This window comes from Chlorocebus sabaeus, chromosome 23 (assembly GCF_047675955.1).
Source record: "Chlorocebus sabaeus isolate Y175 chromosome 23, mChlSab1.0.hap1, whole genome shotgun sequence".
NCBI lineage: Eukaryota > Metazoa > Chordata > Mammalia > Primates > Cercopithecidae > Chlorocebus > Chlorocebus sabaeus.
In genome coordinates this window covers 22,086,577-22,107,168 of record NC_132926.1, presented here as the reverse complement: position 1 = coordinate 22,107,168, position 20,592 = coordinate 22,086,577, and the positions used below count along the sequence as shown (strand labels likewise).

General features: G+C 47.9%; 1 protein-coding gene across 4 annotated transcripts in view; it reads right to left on the bottom strand.

Moving 5' to 3' along the window:
* Window positions 1-20,164, bottom strand: part of CCNJL (cyclin J like) — a 61,625-nt gene extending 41,461 nt beyond the window's left edge. Inside the window, exons 1-2 of one of the 4 annotated variants that reach the window (XM_073010547.1) lie at window positions 20,055-20,164; window positions 19,168-19,282 (exon numbers count right to left, since the gene is read on the bottom strand). In XM_073010547.1, coding sequence (XP_072866648.1) covers window positions 19,168-19,233 — 66 coding nt within the window. In that variant the 5' untranslated portion in view covers window positions 19,234-19,282; window positions 20,055-20,164. Of the gene's footprint in view, window positions 1-1,630; window positions 1,867-5,130; window positions 5,529-19,167; window positions 19,283-19,673; window positions 19,913-20,054 lie in introns of those variants that run through there. The other 3 variants (XM_008015189.3, XM_038005280.2, XM_073010548.1) reach the window with 3 other exon arrangements.
* Between the last annotated feature and the right edge of the window lie 428 nt (window positions 20,165-20,592).

Below are 20,592 nucleotides of genomic sequence, written 5' to 3'. Positions count from 1 at the left end.
ATATATAACCTGAGGCCAAGCATGGTGGCTCATGCTTATAATTCCAGCACTTTGGGAGATTGAGGTGGGAGGATCACTTGAGGCCAGGAGTGAAACCCTGTCTCTACTACAAATACAAAAAAATTAGCCGGGCATGGTGGTGCACGCCTGCAATCTCAGCCTCAGCTACTCCGGAGGCTGAAATAAGAGAATTGCTTGAACCTGGGAGGTGGAGGTTAGAGTGAGCTACATTCCAGCCTGGGTGACAGACTGAGACTCCATCTCAGAAAACAATAATAATAATAATGTTTTATTTAACCAATAATACTTAATCACTATAGGAATTTTAGAAAATACAGAGAAGCACAAAGAAAATTAAAGTCTCTAGCAATTCCACCAGCAGAAAAACACCGGGAGTACGTACACATGTCGGCATAAGCACGTCCAGTCCTGTTTCTCTGTGGGCACGCATGCCCACTTTTCTCTCTCTCATGGGACTATCTCCTCCCTTACAACTAGAACCTAAATGCTGTGTGCATTTGCTATGTCCCCACACCCATCCTCCGAGGTGGAACCAGCACTAGCCCTAGTAGCCAGGAAACCGAGGCACAGAAGTATAACTGCCAAGGCCACACTGCAGGTGAGTGGTAAATCCTGGGCTTGGACATCAGAGGAGCTGGCCAGGGCTTGGGGTGTGACACTACTTGGAGGGTGACAACCACTTTGTAAACAGCTCAAGGTGTGGTAAAGTAGGGCTGAGCTGCTCTCAAACACCAGCCACCCAAAAGAAACCACTCTGCTCTCCTCCTCCAATCTCCCTACCACGCCTATCCCCACTGCTGCCAACAAGAGCCTGGGCTTCCAGGTCTTGGGCTGGGACAACAGCTAGCGGGGTCTTGTCTAAGAACAAAGAGCTGCAGAGAGGTGAAGAAACACCATGTGTAACCAAGGTGACCAACAGGAAGTGGAGACTTGCAAATGTAAAGGGGCAAAGAAAGGGGGAGAAAGGCTGGCTCTTCAGAGGCCTCAGTACACAGCACGACCTGAGTGGCCCAGCAAGGTGGGAGGCTCACCCTCCTTCCTCTCTCTGCCCCGATTGCTTCATAAGACCCAAGGAGGCATTTTCCGTAAAGCATCAACACCTCTGTGGGAACACTATTTCAACATTCTTAAGAGGTTGGCCCATGTCACATGAGGCCAACAATGCCTGTAACGTCCCCTCCTGCTGAAGTCCAGCCTGTAGCTTCCTTCCAGCAGACTGAAAGGTAACCCAGGCACCACATCCGCAGCCGGCGTCTGTACTACTCCTGGGCAGACGGCAGGCAGGCCAGCTCCAAGCACACCTCCTCATTCCCGGGAGCCAGAGCCACTGCCCTTCCAGGCAAACTCTGTACCGGGCCCGGCCACAGCTGCTAGGGCATCCACAGTGACCACACATATGCCTGCGCAACCCTCACTGGCGCCCCCCCGTCCAACCCATGGCTCTGGGGCCTCCAAACACCCCCACAGACCTGACCCCCCATCCAATCCACGGCTCTGGGGCCTCCAAACACCCCTACAGACAACATTCATGGCCTTTTTAAAAGACACCACACCCCCCAACTGAATTCTTTACTTCTGCCGGTTTCCTATAGGACCGCATCCCCCATACCTTCTGGAGCGGAGGACTGGGGTGCCCCTCATCCTCCCACGCCCTCTGTTATCCAGGGAAAGAGGTCCCGACGTGCCCCTCCATGCTGGTTCTCTGTCACAGGTCCAATTCTTGGATCTCTCCGCTTTCCTCCTGGATCACTCTGTGGAGTGGCTCCAAAGCTCTTCCCTCCACACCTCCAGCTCCTGTCCCCGATTTCCAGATTCCTTTTGTGGATTCTCCTGGGAGCTTCGACCCTAATGAGAAGCCCAAAACGGGACAGTAGGGTGACTGCACCACTACCCCCTCACTGAGACTCTACTTCCCTACCCATCTACTGTCCAAGGTTTCTCAAATGGGTTGCCAGTTGACCACATGCATTCGAATCCCCTGGGGACCTATTTAAAAAGGGGGTTCCCCCCTGTATTGGGATGAATAGGGTTTCCCTGACAACTCTTGTCTACTCAAAACCTCAGAATATGACCTTATTTGAAAATAGACGGCCGGGTGCAGTGGCTCACACCTGTAATCCCAGCACTTTGGGAGGCTGAGGAGGGCGGTTCACAAGGTCAAGAGATCAAGAACATCCTGGCCAACACGGTGAAACCCTGTCTCTACTAAAAATGCAAAAATTAGCTGGGCGTGATGGTGCGCGCCTGTAGTCCCAGCTACTCAGGAGGCTGAGGCAGGAGATCTCTTGAACCCAGGAGGCAGAGGTTGCAGTGAGCCGAGATCACGCCACTGCACTCCAACTTGGCGACAGAGCGATGTGTCTCATATAAATAAATAAATAAGAGTCCTTACAAATGCAATCAAGTTAAAACGAGGTCATATTAGATCAGGATGGGTGCTAATCCAGTGTCTTATGTTCTTATAGGAAAAGCAAACAGACACAGAGGGAAGACGAGGTGAAGACAGACAAGGAGGATAAGGCCTTGTGAAGATGGAGGCGGAAACTGGAATGATGTGGCTACAAGCCAAGGAAGACCACAGATAAAATGCCAGCTGCCGCCAAATGCTAGAAGAGCAACGAAGGATCTTCCCCTAGAGCCTTCAGAGAGAGCTGTGGCCTGCTGACCTCCTGATGTCAGACTTGTGGTCTCCACAACTGTGAGAGAATAAAGCCCAAAGTGTGTGGCACATAGTCACAGCAGCCCTAGGGACCTGACACAGCCTCTATTTCCTGTCTCACCAAATCAGAATTCCTGGGGATGGAGCTGCGTATCTATCTATGCTTTACGAGTTCTCCACTTGAGCCTGATGCTCAACTATAAGCTCCATGACACAATTTTTGTTCATCCCCAATTGTGTACACAATTTTTGTTCATCCCTTACGTGGTGGCTAGCACAGTGTGTAGCACGCTGTTGGCTGCTAAAAACAGTGTGTTAAATGCAGGAATAAACATGCACAGATATTCAAGAACCACCAGTGCCTTGGTCAGTACATTTAGCTCATCCTTTTTCTTTCTGAAGCAACTTTAGTAATTAAACCAGATAACACACACAAGGCATTTAACAGTCGCTGGCCCTCTGCAGGTGCCCAGTGAACATCAATTCCCTTCACTTACTGGGCAGTGGGAGTCCTTCAATTGACAGTTTCCAGAAGAGGAAACAAGAATAATGTTTACTATGAAAAAGGTTGAACAAGCTCAGCTAAGGAAAGTTACTTTGTTCCAACTAGCAAAAACTTGAAATCTTCCCGGCTTTTGGTTCGCTGGTCCTTTTGACCCTATTGTCTAAAACCTGTCAAGTCTCCTCACTTCCTCCCCTAAGTTCAGCTGCCATCGCTTCGGGGCGGCTGCAATAACTGTAATAACTAGTCTCCCAGGCCAGGGTGCATTTCCAGGGAGCTGGCCCTCCCCTCCCCACCCTTCTCATTGCCCTCCATGGGTTCTCAGGATAAGGTTCAAACATCCAGGAAGACCCACATCCTCAAAGCCAGTGTTTCTGGCGCATCTCCTGGTCCTCCCCGCAACTGACCAGGCCACCCCTTGCAGGCCACTAATGCTTGACTCTCACCAGCTGCCCTGGACCCTGCAGAGAGAGGAACTTCACACCTGTCTCTGCCTGGCAAACTTCTACTCATCCTTCAAACCCAAATTGAACAGCACCTCCTCCTTGAAGCTTTTTAAGACTTCTTTGGGCAATTGGACCTGTCTTTGGTATAGAAGTAGGTGTGAGCTTTGGAGCCAGGTTGCCTACTAGCTGTGTGGGCTCGGGTAAGGTATGTAACTCTCTAAACTTTGCACGTCCCATCTGTAAAATGGGGATCATTATGGGACCTACTGGAAGGAGTTGCCTGAGGACTTAGCTAATGGAGGGGATCTCAAGCTTTCAGCACACGGTAAGCACCCATTAAAACTGAACTATCATTACTAACGTTAAATGGCTATATGGCCATTAACATATGGCTGTAAGTGGTGTGACATGACTATATCTTCAGTTATGCTAAGGGCCTCAGGGCAGGGTTTGGGTCATGGTTTCTCCCGGCAGAGCCTCCTACAGGTCTTGCAGGTTACACATGAGGCTTGCTAAATGACCACTGGATAAAGAGGCTGCTTTCGTGGGCACTGTGTGACAACGAAGCCAAGGAGATGGCCCCAGGAAATCAGCCAGAGCGCTGCCTTCCCCACAGCTGAGGCCAGCAAAGCCCACCAGCGACTGCCTGGCTTCTTCCTTCCTAACCAGAATGCTGAATCCCCTCTTCCTGAAACACGGCTCTGGGGAGGTCCTGGATACCTGGGAAGATGTCCCTAGTGATTTGACAAAAATTCCTGCAGAAACCGCCTCACAGCCAATCTTTTTTTTTTTTTTTTTTTTTTTTTTTTTTGAGATGAAGTCTCGCTCTCTCGCCAGGCTGAAGTGCAGTAGCGCGATTTAGGCTCACTGCAACCTCCGTCTCCAGGGTTCAAGCGATTCTCCTGCTTCAGTCCCCCCAAGTAGCTGGGATTATAGGCGCGCGCCACCACGCCTGGCTAATTTTTGTATTTTTATTAGAGACACGGTTTCACCATATCGGCCACGCTGGTCTCGAACTCTTGACCTCAGGTGATCCACCCGCCTCAGCCTCCCAAAGTGCTGGGATTACAGGCGTGAGCCACAGCGCCCGGCTCATAGCCAATCTTAAAAGTAACCATGGCTGGGTGCAGTGGTTCACGCCTGTAATCCCAACACTTTGGGAGGCCGAGGTGGGAGGACTGCTTAAGCCTAAGAGTTTGAGACCAACCTGGCAACACAGTGAGATCTTGTCTCTATTAAAAAAAAGAGAGAAATAAACTCTGAAGTATTAAGGGATAATGTGGCATTATTTTTGCAACTTGGTTGAAGAAAAGAAATATAAACAGAGAAAAAGAATGATAGGACAAATGTGTTAAAATGTTCACAAAACTGCATATTATGCTTGCAAATCTTCTCTGAGTTTGAAATGATTTCAAAACCAAAAGTTAACACAAAAGGAGAGACTAAAGAGAAATGTCAACGCCAAGTCAACAGCTTTGCTCTACTAACCCCCACCTTCTCACCTAGCTTGGTGGCTGCCCAGGGTGTCAGCGCTGCTTGAGGGGAAGTCCATATTACACCATCACCATCTTGGAGATTGCATTGCAAGTCCTCTGCTTCATGCGTGCCTTATCTAAGTTCAGGTGGGGACAGCAGATCCACAAAATATTAAGGCTTTAACTACCTTGCTTAAAAGGGGGACTCTGGTCAAATACTTAACCCCTCAGATGCCATTTTTCTACTAGTATATGGTGGAGTTACTGGTAGACGTGCTACCTACCCCACAAGACTATGTTGAGGCCAGGCATGGTGGTGTGCACCTGTAATCCCAGCTACTCAGAAGTCTGAGGCACGAGAATCGCTTGAATCCAGGAGGCAGAGGTTGCAGTGAGATTGCGTCACTGCACTCCAGTGTGGGCAACAGAGACTGTTTCAAAAAAAAAAAAAAAAAAAAAAAAAGACGGTTTCAACAGTGAAGTCCAGGAAGGCAATTTGTGGGCTGCAGAGCACAGCCTTAGGTCAGATAAGGTGTCAGTGATGAGCACATCCTGATGGAGGGCTCTTAGGCAACACACACTCTGCTGAGAGCTGGAGAGATCCAGCGCCTGCTCCCCTGGGCCTGCAGTCTGGAGAGGGAGCTAGCTTTACATCAGATAGGTGCCGAAATAGGTGTATAATTACAAATTGTGCTAAGTGCTGAAGGAATCACCAAGGGTGCTCTGAGAACAAACAAAGGGCCCAGCTTGTCCTTGTCTGGGAGTCAAGGACGGCTTCTCTTGAGGAAGTGATGCTTGAGTCTACAGCTAGAAAACAGGTAGGTTAAAGCACATTATAATCCCACAGGAGTAGGGAAGTGTATAAACTGATCTGTTAACAAGGAATTCAAGTTAAATGACTGCATGAGGAGGTAATAGGTCAAATCCAGAATACAGGACATTTATCTGGACAAATGAAACTGTTTTCTCTGAAAATCAATGGCATGAAAAAAATATTTTCAGGCAGGGGAGGGGACCATTGGAAAATAAAAGACTTGAGAACATTTTTGTATTCTATATTTATTTATTTATTCATTTGTTTATTTGTTTTTTGAGACAGAGTCTTGGTCTGTCGCCCAGGCTAGAGTGTAGTGGCATAAACACGGCTCACCGCAGCCCGGACCTCCCATGCTCAAGCAATCCTCCCACCACAGCCTTCCAAGTAGTTGGGATTACAGGTGTGTGTCACCACGCCTAGCTAATTTATTAATTTTTTTTTTTTTTTTTTCTTTTGAGACTGAGTTTCACTCTTGTTGCCCAGGCTGGAGCGCAATGGCGCGACCTCGGCTCACTGCAACCTCTGCCTCCCGGGTTGAAGCGATTCTCCTGCCTCAGCCTCCCGAGTAACTGGGATTACAGGCACCTGCCACCAGGCCCAGCTAATTTTGTTTGTATTTTTAGTACAGACAGGGTTTCACTATGTTGGCCAGGCTGGACTGGAATTCCTGACCTCAGGTGATCCACCCACCTCGGCCTCCCAAAGTGCTGGGATTACAGGCATGAGCCACTGCGCCCGGCCAATCTTTAAATTTTTTGTGGAGACAGGGGCTTGCCATGTTGCTCAGGCTGGTCTCAAACTCTTGAGCTCAAGTGATCCAATCGCCTCGGCTTCCCAAAATCCTGGGATTATAGGAGTGATCCACCACACCCAGCTTAAGAGACATTAAAAAAAAATGTAAGCATGGACTTTATCTGAATTATGATGTGAACAAACCAACTACAAAATCCATTTCCAAGACAACAGAGAAATGGACAACAGAAGATATTAATGAAATATTGGTAATTACTTTAGGTGTGAAAATGGCGTAGTTGTTTAAAAAAAAAAAGCCCTTATCTGGTAGTGCCATTTATGGGTAAAATGACACACTGTCTGGGGAACAGATGAAACAGGTGAGGAAGCTGGGTGGAGGGTATGTGAGGACTCATTCTACTGTTCTCTCCACATTTGTGTATCTTTTAAAATTTCCATAATAAAAAGTTAAGGAAAAAACAATAGTTCACTCCAAAGAGTCAGAAGTGCTCTGAATTGCTTGGATTTTTTTTTTTTTTTTTTTTTTTTTTTTACAATAATCAGAAAAGTCCATTGCACACCAACGCTGTCTACTATGTCACATCTAATGACTGCACCATATTTTCATGCATGGATGGACTACAGTGTGGCCAATTTCCTTCTGATGCCATTGAAGTTCTCTAAAACTTTCCCTCACAATAACTGAATCTATCCAATTCCCGATGCTTCTGTTCTGAATGACCTCTTCTCCTTCCTCCTCGTGTCCCCCCAACCCTTCCACCCAAATCACGTGATGACCACTTCCAGACTTAGCAGTTGGTGGCACGGCGTGGGTATCCCTATCACAAGAATGCCCAGGGCCTGCAACCATCTGCTCCAGGGACCTACAAGGCACTCAGTGCCTCAGGATGATTCAAATTCTGCCTCTGAAGGATCCAGTTACCAGGGGCAGCACACACTGGGATGCATGGGCTAAGACGGAGCTGGAGGAGTTTTCCAGCCAGGTCACCTTAACAGCCTTCATCCAGCCCTTGATGCAGGTCTCAGGCCAGTTCTGGGCTGCAAATGGGGTTCCATGTAGCCTAGAAAGGATTCAGAGTTCCCTTCCTCTCACCTTGCCATCTTCTAGCACAAGCTTTTCCAACCCACAGCCCATGGGCCTCATGCTGCCCAGGACAGCTTTGAACATGGAAAACACAAATTCATACTTTCTTAAAACATTAGATTTTTTTTTTTTTTTTTTTTTTTTTAGCTCATTAGTTATTATTAGTGTTAAGTGTATTCCACGTGTGGCCCAAGGCAATTCTTCTTCCAATGTGGCCAAGGAAAGCCAAAAGATTGGACACCCTGGCTCTAGTCATTTTCCCACTCTGGGTTCCCACTGTTTTTTTTAAAAAAAGAGATAGGGGTCTCACTCTGGCATGATCATAGCGCACTGCAGCCTCAAACTACTGGGCCCAAGTGATCCTCCCACTTCAACTTCTCAAGGAGGTGGGACTACAGGTGCACGCCACCATGTCCGGCTCCTGCTCCTTTTAAACACAGCCATTCAGACACCTTTTTTAACCTCTCCAAATGGTACTAATTTTTTTTTTAAAGGGTAATATCCAGGGTTAGCAAAGTTGCTGGAAAGCAAGCATTCTTCCATACCACCAGTGGAAGTATACTAGTGCAATCCTGTGGGAATTCATTACCTGGTGATATGCAAGGTTCTTAAAATCATACCCTGTGACAGGCGCTTCCATTTTAGGAACTTATTCCTGAGCATACTTACAGATATAAATCAAGGATCACCACAGCAGTGCTATATAAAATCAAATGGTACACTAGAAGCAACTCAAAAAGGTATTCGTGGGGAAATGGATGAACACATTTTTATAGACATAAAATGGAATACTAATCAGCAATAAAAAGAAATAAACTCCTGATAGACACAATGACACGGATGAATCTCAAAAGCATTACATTAAGTAAAAAAGAGCAGGCAGAAAGGAGTCCATACATATAACTCCATTTATATGAAACTCTAGAAAAGACAAATCTAATTTACAAGGACAAAAAGCAGATCAGTGATTGCCCAAGGCTGGGGGCAGGATGGGACTGATGAGGAACTTTCTAGGTTGATGGTAATGTACTGTGTTCTTTTTTTTTTTTTTTTGAGATGGAGTCTCACTCTGTCACCCAGGCTGGAGTACAGTGGCACAATCTCGGCTCACTGCAACCTCTGCCTGCCGGGTTCAAGCAATTCTTCTGCCTCAGCCTCCTGAGTAGCTGGGACTACAGGTGCCTGCCACCACGCCCAGCTAATTTTTTGTATTTTTAGTAGAAATAGCGTTTCACCACGTTGGCCAGGTTGGTCTTGAACTCCTGACCTCATGATCTGCCCGCCTCAGCCTCCCAAAGTGCTGGGATTACAGGTGTGAGCCCAGCCATCTTTTTTTTTTTTTTTTTTTTAACAGAGTCTCTCTTTGTCACCCAGACTGGAATGCAGTGGCACAATCTCAGCTCACTGCAACCTCTGCCTCCCAGGTTCAAGTGATTCTCCTGTCTCAGCCTCCTGAGTAGCTGGGATTACAGGCGTACGCCACCACGCCCAGCTAATTTTTGTATTTTTAGTAGAGATGGGGTTTCACCGTGTTGGCCAGGCTGTTTTCAAACTCCTGGCCTCAGGTGATCCACTCCCCCTCGGCCCACCAAAGTGCTGGGATTACAGGCATGAGCCACAGTGTCTGACCTTATGTCTTGATTATGGTGGTGGTTACATGAGTATACACACTTGTCAAAACTCACTGTACACTATAAACCGTATATTCACTTAAGGTATGTATATTGTGCTGTACATAAATTATACCTCAATTTTTGAAAAATGAATAAGCAGTCCCCTAAATATCCAACAATACAATGAGTTAGTGAAATCATGATACATCCATAAAACATTATGCATGGGACTCAGAAGGATAGAAAATGACATAGAAGGTTATTTAGCATGTGCGGTTAAGGAAAAAAGTTATGAAACTGTGATATACTTGATAGTATTTTTTGTAAAATAAAATGTATATACTTGAATAGAAAATGACCAAAAGGAAATCGTCTATTCATTTGTTCAATACAAATTTCCTAAGTGCCCACTATATATCATTATTGCTACAATTAGCAAAATGTACAAAAAAAACCCCTTCTGTTCATGGTTTCATAAAAGTTATTCAGATTATTAAAATCTAAACATGAAAATAATGAGGCCAGGCACTGTGGCTCACGCCTGTAATCCCAGCATTTTGGGAGGCTGAGACGGGCGGATCACTTGAGGTCAGGAGTTTGAGACCAGCCTGGCCAACGTGATGAAACCCCATCTCTACTAAAAACACAAAAATTAGCCAGGCGTCATGGCATGTGCCTGTAATCCCAGCTACTCAGGAGGCCGAGGCAGGAGAATCACTTGTACTTGGGAGGCAGAGGTTGCAGTGAGCCGAGATCATGCCATTGCACTTCAGCCTGGGCAACAGAGTGAGACTCTGTTTCAATAAAAAATAATAATAATAATAATAATAAAAAATAAACATCAAAATAATGAAATGGTAAAGGAAAGTGTAATTCATACTACCTCTTGTGTCAAAGCACACATAATTTATGTTTTCTTATGGACAGAATAGGATTCACGAGAAATCGGGATCAGTGGTGCCTTTTGCAGGGGGAAATTCGGGGACAAGGGTGGCAGGAAGCCTTTCCACCATCTACTCTTTTGTATAGTGTGGTTTTTCAAAATCACATTCATGTGTTATCTATTCTAAACAAACAATTGATTGTTTCTAATTCTTTGCTAGTGTCTGATAATCAGGAATTGGGTGGAAAAGAATGATATGGAAAGATGTACGTAGGAAACAGACAAAGTATTTTACAACAAGATATTTTCCTTTTTTTTTTTTCTTTGAGATGGAGTTTCGCTCTTGTTGCCCAAGCTGGGGTGCAATGGTACAATCTCGGCTCACTGCAACCTCTGCCTCCCAGGTTCAAGCGATTCTCCTGCCTCAGCCTCCCCAGTAGCTGGGATTACAGGCACTCACCACCACACCCTGCTAATTTGTGTAGTTTTAGTAGAGACAGGGTTTCTCCATGTTGGCCAGGCTGTTCTCGAACTCCTGACCTCAAGTGAGCCATCTGCCTCAGCCTCCCAAAGTGCTGGAATTACAGGTGTAAGCCACTGCACTTTTACAAAAAAAAAAAAAAAAAAAGGTGTTGCGATGACATGCACAGAAAAGAACACACACCAAAATGTCAACCGAGATTGTTTCCAAGTGGTAGGACTGTGAAGGGAATTTTACTTTCCTCTATTTGCTTGTATTCGTTTTTGCCATTTCCTAAACAATGCTCTGTGTGTGTGTATGTGTGTGTGTGTGTAATAACTCAAAAAGAAAAAGAGAGAACAGCAGAGTCGCAGTGTCACCTCTTTCTGCCAGGTGCTCAGACATACCAGAGAACTGTTGGCTGCACTCCCTTTACCCGAGGGACTGTGTGATTTAGGAAGACAAAGAAGTCAAGGGCGAGGGCACAGGGCCAGCTCCAAGTCTTGAATGTCCTCCCCTCCCTTAGACAGCACAGGCTTCCCCAGCCAACCAGGGTGCCCAGCCAAGTCCCTTGCCCATCTCATGATCTGGAGGCCCTGGAGATTGATGGGGTACACCCACACCCATTTTCTCCCTGGGACACCTGGGTGGCAGGTGGGGCAGGGACTGCTGTCGTGGTTTTGCAGAGGCAAGGAAGCCTTCAAAGGTAATTTGCTTCTGCCAGATAAGGCGCGCTGAGACCGTGTCTTGACTGGGTATTGTGCACACATTGAGCATTTTGGTATTCTAAGACCTAAAAGACTCAAGCGATAACGTCAAGTGCTGGTTCAGTTTTGTCACCAGCTTCCTCCAGAATACGGGTGAAACATTGCAGTCAGTCTCAAAGCTAGACACTATCTTGAATGGCAGCCCATCTTGTCCGCCAACCTCATTTGCGGTTTTCAATTCTTCCCAGTCCATCTTCCATCCTCTGTATACAACTTCTAAGGCAGCTTGAATCACCTCTGCAGGTTACACTGCAGGAAATTTCTCCTTATTCTATAAGCCCCCACACCTTTATCTCCAGGAAGGGGTCATGAGGGCAGACTGCTTAGGGTCTCACTGGAAGAACACTGCCATGAGACAGCCTTGCTATTAGAGGAGGGAAGAGCTTGTCAAAGCCAGCATTTGAGTTTGAAAGGCCTGAATGACACATTCCTGTAACTAAGTCAGGCAGACACATCTCACTGCCAGAGTTTGGAACACTTTCTTTTTGGTAGATCTGGGAGCATCTTGTGATTTGGGGAGGACTTCCCCATGAGGGATGCAGAAACTCAGAAGGAGGGGAAGGGAATGGAAAAAACCAAGTGGAGGATGACCCACCCAAATCCATGAGCCCTTTGTTGAGTATGGACCTTGGTCACTACTTTTTTTTTTTTTTTGAGGAAATCTCGCTCTGTCGCCAGGCTGGAATGCAGTGGCGTGATCTCAGCTCACTGCAACAACGTCCACCTCCCGGCTTCAAGCCATGCTCCTGCCTCAGCTTCCCGAGTAGCTGGGACTACAGGTGCATGCCACCACGCCCGGCTAATTTTTTTTTTTTTTGTATTTTTAGTAGAGACGGGGTTTCACCTTGTTGTTCAAGATGGTCTCAATCTCTTGACCTCCTGATCCACCCACCTCAGCCTCCCAAAGTGCTGGGATTACAGGCATGAGCCACCGTCCCCGGCCAGGTCACTACTTTCTACAAGGAGACAGATGTTCAGTCTTGAAGTGGGGAAATTTGAGGGATTTAGGGGAAAGAGTGAGAAAAAATACCGATGTTGGAAGAGATAAATAAAAGGGTGTGCAAGCTTCAGGAGTCACTAAAAAATGGTGCAGTTTTGACACAGGGGCTGAGGATGAGCTGGGATGAACTTCTACCACTATCCAGCTGTCAGATTGGGCAAGAGCGGGGGGCCCTGAGGTGTCCTTTTCCCTGGCAAGTTAGGGACAGGCAATGGCAGAGGCCAAATCACTTGAGGGGAGAGGCACCACACACAGGTGAGGCCCAGGCATAGCCACCCACCAGGGCCAAATAAAGGCGACCCTGACCTAGTCATCAGCCCTTTCCAATGCCCAGAGAAAGGCCCATAGCAGCTAGCTTTCCAGGGTGGTTTAGGGACAGGACATCCCTTGGAGAGTGCCATAAAACAAACTAAAACACAAGAGCCTATAGTGTTATGGAGGACAGAACCTCAATTTTCCCCTGCTTTGTATTTCCATTTTTTGTTAAATTGGATACTTTTAAAATGAATTTACATTCAAGCTTTGATACAATCTGCGGTTTCATCTCAGACACTTATTCTCTGAGCCTTGCAGTTTCTTGTCTGTAAACTGGGGTTAATCCCAACACTAGAGCTGAAGTGAGGAGTAAATGAGGTAATATATGTGAGCATGCTGGCACACTGCCTGAAATCTAGAAAGTGCTCAATAAACAGTAGCTACTAGCATAACTATCACTAAACGAAATGTTTGCTGTTCATGTTTTGGAAGATCTTTGCATAGATTCAGTCGCAAATCCAACATCATTTATCTGTCCACTGGTTTAAGAAATGTGGCTGGGAGCAGTGGCTCATGCCTGTGATCCCAGCACTCTGAGAGGCCGAGGTGGGTGGATCACCTGAGGTCAGGAGTGAGAGACCAGCCTGGCCAACATGGTGAAACCCCATCTCTACTAAAAATAGAAAAATTAGCTGGGTGTGGTGCACACCTGTAATCCCAGCTACTCGGGAGGCTGAGGCAGAGGAATCACTTGAACCCAGGAGGCGGTGGTTGCAGTAAGCCAAAATCACGCCACTGCTCTCCAGCCTGGGTGACAGAGCAAGACTCCGCCTTAAAAAAAAAAAAAAAAAAAAGTGGTCTCACAGAGCTGAAGTCCTCTAAACGTGCAATGAAGTAAGCTTCAGGAAGGGGAAAAAATGCATTAGGTGGCTGGTTGCTCTGCAGATCTCAAGTCTGGAGCAGGATGAGAAGACCCCTAAGGTATCACATGACTCCCATCCTGGGAGAAGGTAAAACACCCAGTGGAGGAGAAGGCGGGAGTCCCTAGTCCCTGGATCCCTGGAGCCCAGGGAGATAAAGTTACCAGCTCATGTCAAGCAGAGCTTATCAACATGGCTTTGGGAGGGAGATTTTTTTCCCTTAAGAACTCCAGAAATCCCTATATTCAGAAAGTCTTCTACACACTCAAGAAGCCTTAAGTCACAGTGGTGTCTCTGTTTACTAACATAACTACTTCCTTCTAATTAGAGAGTGAAGATTATGTGGAAAATGGGCATAAATCAAAAGGAGAAGAGTGCAAGTTACATCTACTCTGCTGCTCAGAAAATTCAGGAAGAGAAACGGGACCTCCTGTTAGAAGTCTGGGAGGAATTATCTACATTTCTGTTATCTGGGCTCGACCTGCAGTTATTTTCCTAAGATCCTTAAGCTGTACTTTGGTCCAGGCCAGTAAATCTGCCTTGTGGGTAACTGCTTTTCTAACTTCCTGCCCCACGTTACCTGACAGGAGAACATGCAGGTCTGTAAGAAGCTGGGGCGGCATCTTCCAGCAACCAGATCCTGTGCTGGACACCACAGCCAATGCTGTGGCCACACACACAAAGTCTCTACGGGACAGGCCAGGGGCATCTCCTGGCAGATGCGGAAGACGAGATGAAGGACTCCCAGGAAGCGTCTCTGCACACAAGCATTCATTCAGCATTTCCCAGAAGAGTCCATTTGGGGCTGTCTCACTCTTTTTGTGCACTCACAATGCCTGTGCCTGCATCAGATGAGGCGAGGGACACCCTGAGGTCCCTCTCTGACTCAGATACTGGTCTGGGAATGCCAAGGTAACAAGGCACACCTCATACCTGCAAGGAGCTCACAGTCTAGTGGGTAGGACAAGTCACTATGCAGGGTGACAAAGATGGTGAAAGAAGCAAGGATGAGGGTGGGGCCAGGACACATGACAAAGGAGAGGCTTGAGGGACAAGGAACATGGCCCTCAAGCTGCGTACCATCTAATGCTCTCATTCCATCACGTGTAACCAGCACTCACCAAAATCTATTAGTTCTTGGATTCAACACTCTATTAATTTTAAACTTAGGTGGATGCATCTTTCAAAAAAAAAAAAAAAAAAAACCAAGTGGCTCCGAGTTTTAATCTGGACAGACCTGGCATAGACTTGGTTACCAGAAAAACATCACTAGCAGCCTCCTCACTGGTGACACCAGCCTGGTGACAATCTGCTCCTCCTTTTGGTTCAGGGAAGTGGGTCAAGGGGCACACGCGTAGCAGGTAAGAAACCGCACATCCCTGTACTGGCTGGCACTCCCACCCCCAGCAGAAAGGTCAGAGGAGAGGAGCTGAAGGGAGTGGGGTTCTAGGTGGGCTTCTGCAGATGCAACAGGAACAGGAAGAAGGATCCAAGGAGGAATTTAAGGGCTGAGCATCGGATAAAGGTGGCTGGCTGACAGAAAGGGGAGGGAGACATTTCTCCAGAGAAATTTGGGCTGGAGGAGGGTTCAACTCCCCGCATTCACCCATCAGGATGCCAGGCTGGTTAGAGGGTCTTACTGATGGGGTCTCACCCCTGGGTCCCAGCCCTCAGCAGATACATGATTTTTGGCAAACTGGTCCCTTTCCCGGCTTCAACACCATCACAGGACCAATGGTCCAACTGGCTAACGGTGCCTTTCTTACAAGGATTACCTATCACGTGTGTGGATCCCTTGGAGGGTGGTCACAAACCCTAAGCCTTACTCTGAACAGCACTATGGGAACGGGCTATCAGTGTCTCACCACAACCCTAAGCGGAGAGGACGATGTCTGCCAAGTACCCACCCTGCGCCTCACACTGTTCTTAAGTTCACTCACTTAATTCTAACATTGCTGTAAAACATTTCTCCCAGCTTACAGAAGACGAAAGCGAAGACTGACTTATTCATCCTCCTTGTCATTCCATACACATTAGGAGGCTGTGTTCAAGGCACTGAGGTCCCCACACGGAACAAGACAGACACAGACCTCTTCTTGTGTAGCATGTATTCTAGTGTGGGAAGAAAGGCAGCAAACAAATGAAAAATAACTTCAGGCCAGGCGTGGTGGCTCACGCCTGCAATCCCAGCACTTTGGGAGGCCGAGGCGGGCAGATCACGAGGTCAGAGTTTGAGACCAACCTGATCAACATGGTGAAACCCCGTCTCTACTAAAAGTACAAAAATTAGTTGGGCGTGGTGGCAGGCACCTGCAATCCCAGCTACTCGGAAGGCTGAGGCAGGAGAATGGCATGAACCTGGGAGGCGGAGGTTGCAGTGAGCTAAGATCGCGCCACTGCACTCTAGCCTGGGCAACAGAGTGAGACTCCGTCTCAAAAAAAAAAAAAAAAAAAAAAAAACCAAAAAACCAAAAAAACACTTCAGATCCTGGTAAATGATTTAATAGAGTGACATGGAGAGGCAGCAATAGATTAAGGGAGACAAGCAACCATGTGACAGTCTGAGAAACACAGAATCCAAAGAGAGGAAAGAGCCAGTGCAAAGGCCCTGAGACATGAACAAGTTTGACTTGTTCCAGGAACAGAAAGGAGGTCAGTGTGGCTCAAGAGCAATGGAATGGAGGGTAGGGAGTGGGTAGGAGACAAGGTCAGAGAGCAGGCCAGAGCCAGGCTGTGCTGGGTATTCCACACAGTGGTAAGAACCGGGAATTGTAAGTGCAGTGGGATGACATTGGAGGTCTTTAAGCACAGAATGACAAAATCTAAATTTTGGCTATTCTGGGAAGAATGGAAGATAGGGGCCAGATTTAGAGAGGTTAAAGGAGCAGATCAGGGTTTCGCTTCCATCACTAGTGTGCATGCAATATGAAGACTTGTTTCCATGGTGTCAAGTTTTTGATACCCTGTAGTGTGATGCTAGACTGGAATCTCATATCTGACAAAGTGGGGCTCCCACCGTCTCAGTGATCTCAGCTTCGCCTCCTGTGTGGGTCACGTGAGGATAACTGCTTGTGGTTGTATGGTAACAGTTACGCAGCATATATGTAAACATGCTTTTTATTCATCCGGCAACATTCAACAAAGAGTGAGCGTCTCCTGTGTGTCAGGCACTTGTAAAGTTGTTCTACAGTGTTAGAAACATTATCAGAGTAGACCTTTGAGGAAAAACAATTACCCTATCTGGGAAAAACAAAAGGCCAGCCCTCATTCCTCGAGGAAGGCGAGGCTAGTACAGCTACTAGGTTCCCCTAGTCTTCACTCTTCTTGCCAAACTCCATGAAGCCAAATTTTTGAAGAAGCATTTTCTTCTTTGAAGAGGGAGAGGAAATAAAGGAGAACAATAGCAGTATTTTGAGGAGATGGGACATTATAACCAAAGGAACTTGGGATTTGCCCTAATAAGTCCAGCTTTAAGTCAAGGTTGACCTTGGCCATCAGTCCTTGGGTGAGTTTTCTACTTCTAACCTGCAAAACTGGGACAAACCCATCTTCTCTCCGAGGCAGGGAGCCCAATAGTAAACTCATATGGCACTATGACATGACTATAGCAGTTCACGGAGAACTGTTTTTCTTGCTTCTTTGAGCAGCTAAAGGAACATTTAGGACATCCTCCCTTATGTATAAAAGGTTGGGCATTCTCAGGTAACTAAACAAATGGCATTTATTGCTCTTAGAAATTCTTCCCTCTAGAAAGGGGCAAATCAGGTCGAAGTTGTTCCTCAGAAGCTATGAGCAAAAATGACAACCACTTGAGTCTATGATAAACAAGGAAGCCCAATTTCCACAGTAGTCCTCACTAGCTCCATTCAGCCACCACCTCCAGAAAAGGGCCAGGACTATACCCCTACCACTTTCCTTCCTTTTCAACCGAACCAACAAGACCTGGATTTTTTCTTGTCCGGATGCCTAGAATGTGCTACAGCTTGGCCACTCTGTTCTGGGAAGAAGACCAAGGGAACAGAGGAAAGCTACAGCCTTGCCGAGCAACGCAGGAGAGAGACAGGTCAGCAGGTACAGAAAGAAAAGAAAAAAGCATTAATTGGACTGGAAGACAGCTACTCAATGAGGACAAAACACTAAGTAGCTGGTGACCCTTTAAGCAGAGCTCCTCCAGACACTGGAACAAATGCACTGACTGTGAAAGCTGTGTGGGGACTCAGGTACCACACTAGGAAGACCTTTTCCTCCCTGTATTGGGCGCAATAGTGTCTCCCCAAATGTCATGTCAATCTGGAACTTCCTTCAGAATGTGACCTTACTTGGAAATGGGGTCTTTTCAGATGTAATTAAATTATTATGACATCACATTGGGCTAGGGTGGGTTCTACTCCAATGATTGGGTACCCTTTTAAGAAGAGAAAACAGACACACACAGATAGAACCATATGACAGTGGAGGCAGAGACTGGAATGATGTACCTACAAGCTGAGGAATGCCAAGGATGACCAAGCACCAGCAAATTTAAAAGGAAGAAGGAAAGATCTTCCTCTAGAGCCTTTTGAGAGTCATAGTCCTGCTAACACTTTGATCTGGGATCTTCAGCTTCCAGAGCTGAAATAAATTTCTGTTGCTTTAAGCCCTCCAGTTTGTGTGGTCCTTTGTAATGGCAGCCCTAGGAAACCAATCCATTCACTACCTCACACCTGTTCCCCAAGTCACCCCTTGCCAGTCTCAGCCCAGGGGCTGGAGGTAAGACACACCGGCCATGCCTCCAGCCCACCTGGACTCTTCCACCTTCCCAATGCCCCTCAGCCCTTCTCTCCTTGAGGGGAAGGGTGTGCAGGGATCACATTTCAGCTGCTCCCAACCACCTTCCGCCACAGGAGGCAAACCGGCCGGGGAGTTTTTGTTTTCTTCCCTCAGCCTCCCAGTTTTGTAGCCTCTTTCAACTACACTGGTGTTCCTTAAATTTCATTCGGTCCCATTCTACATATACACATAGATACATGTGTTTGGCCATAATATTCCTTGTACTACCACTTACCTTTATATAGCGTCACTACTTTTATGTGAATAAATTTGTTCTAAAATAAACTGCTATATCATTATTACAATAAATGGAAAATCGCAAATGCAGAGCTTGCTAGATATATACACATTCTTAAATTACACATTAGAATGAATACACAATATTTTTTAAAGACCCCTTCACGTACAGTTTAAAATAACCCAGGGTGGCAATACTATAGGAAGTACTGCCTTAGTGGTACAGTGGCTATCTCTGACTAGTTGGCCCAGAGTTCTGAGCTCCTTATCAGAAAAACCAACTTCAATCTCTCCAATCTCCAGTCTCTAACTCCCGCCCCCCAATTCCGCTCAGACACTCCGGGAGAAGGGTAGGAGGAAAGAAAGGCACCCGGGAGTTCTGAGTTCTCACGCAGACGACCTGAGAACACGAAGTCGAGACCGAAGAAGACTGTACCCAGAGTGACAAGGGCAGGGAGGGACTGACCTTCTCGCGCAGGGTGCAGTGGACGTCCGAGGCGACGCGCCCTTCCCACCACGGCTCATCCATCATCGCGTACGCAGCGCCGCTATCCGAGGCTACCCGGCTCTCAGGGCGCACCCTGCGTGGACACGGGCAACTTCAGCGGCCAGAGCGTGCCCCCAGCTCTGACCCCCGGTGTCCCTATCCTCGCTCGCCCCTGGCCCCGGGTCCGGGCGGGCGCCCCCTCCTGCGCCGCTCAGAGGAGCTGGCGGTCGCCTCCGGTCCGGGGAAGGCTGCGGTGCCCCCTCCCCTCTGCTCGCCGGACACAGAGCGATATGGAGCTGTGCAACAACTTGCAGAATTTTTATCTTCCCTTTTGCAAAAGTTGCAGAGAAAGTTGTCGACTCCGCTAGCTCGCTCGAGGCTGGGGCTCTGGCAACGGCCACCGGCTCGCCGTCCCCAACTCCTCCCCCGCCGCCCAGCCTTTGTCCTGCTCCCACATCCTGCCCTCGAGCCGGGGCGAAACTCACGCATCCTCTCTGGGCGTGGGGGGCTGCGGGCGCCGGGCCCCTCCCAGTGCCGAGCCAGCGGTGCCCTCTGGTGCCTGCTGGCGGCTGGACCCTCGCCCGGGGCGCCCCGCACTCCCGACGGCCACCTCCGAAGCCCGGCTAGCCCCGGCCGTCGCCGCGCCCCTGCGTGCGCTCGGGTCCCGCCGCGGCTCGCAGGCTCCCGGCCGCCGGGGGCCTCCCTCCCTCGCTGGGGGAATTGGGGGCCGGGCCTCGCGCATGCGCTGCCGGCGCCCCCGCGCCCCGCGGGGCGGGGGGCTGGGAATTGGAGCCTTTCTTTGCCAGCTCTGGCTCCGCTTCCTGCCCGCCCTCCTCCCTCGCTTCGGCGGAAAGCTTCCCTCTCACCTTCGCTGAAGCTAGTGGTGGCTTTCTGGGCACCCCGCCGACTTGCGCGGGGAGCAAAGGGACCGCGGCGCCACCTGCGCGCACGGCTCGTGAAACGTGCGGGCAGGACGCCCTCAGAAAGTTCTGCCTTCCGCGCGCACTGCTCTAGCCATCCTTACGTCGGTTCCACCTGTTTTTCTTTTTCTCTTTTTTTTTTCTGGTTTTTTTTTTTTTTTTGGTTGTTGTTGTTGTTGTTTTGTTTTTACTTTTTTGTTTGTTTTCCTCTTCTTTTAAACCTGCCCTGCCATGGGGAGGTAGATTTCCAAACGGACAATTCCTGTTAAAGCTGCAGAAAAATCACCCTTGTTCACCCACGAGTCCCTAATTCTAAAGGAGCCTAAGTCACTGGTATTTACTGTGCTCCTGCCGAATATTTCTCCACACCTCACGCTGGAGGAAAACCAGGCTTTTTTTTTTGCCGGGTCCGGTGGATGGAAAACATTGTCTTTTTAGTTCAGTTGATTGTTTTTGGAAAGTCATTCTTTTGAGTCAGGCCATC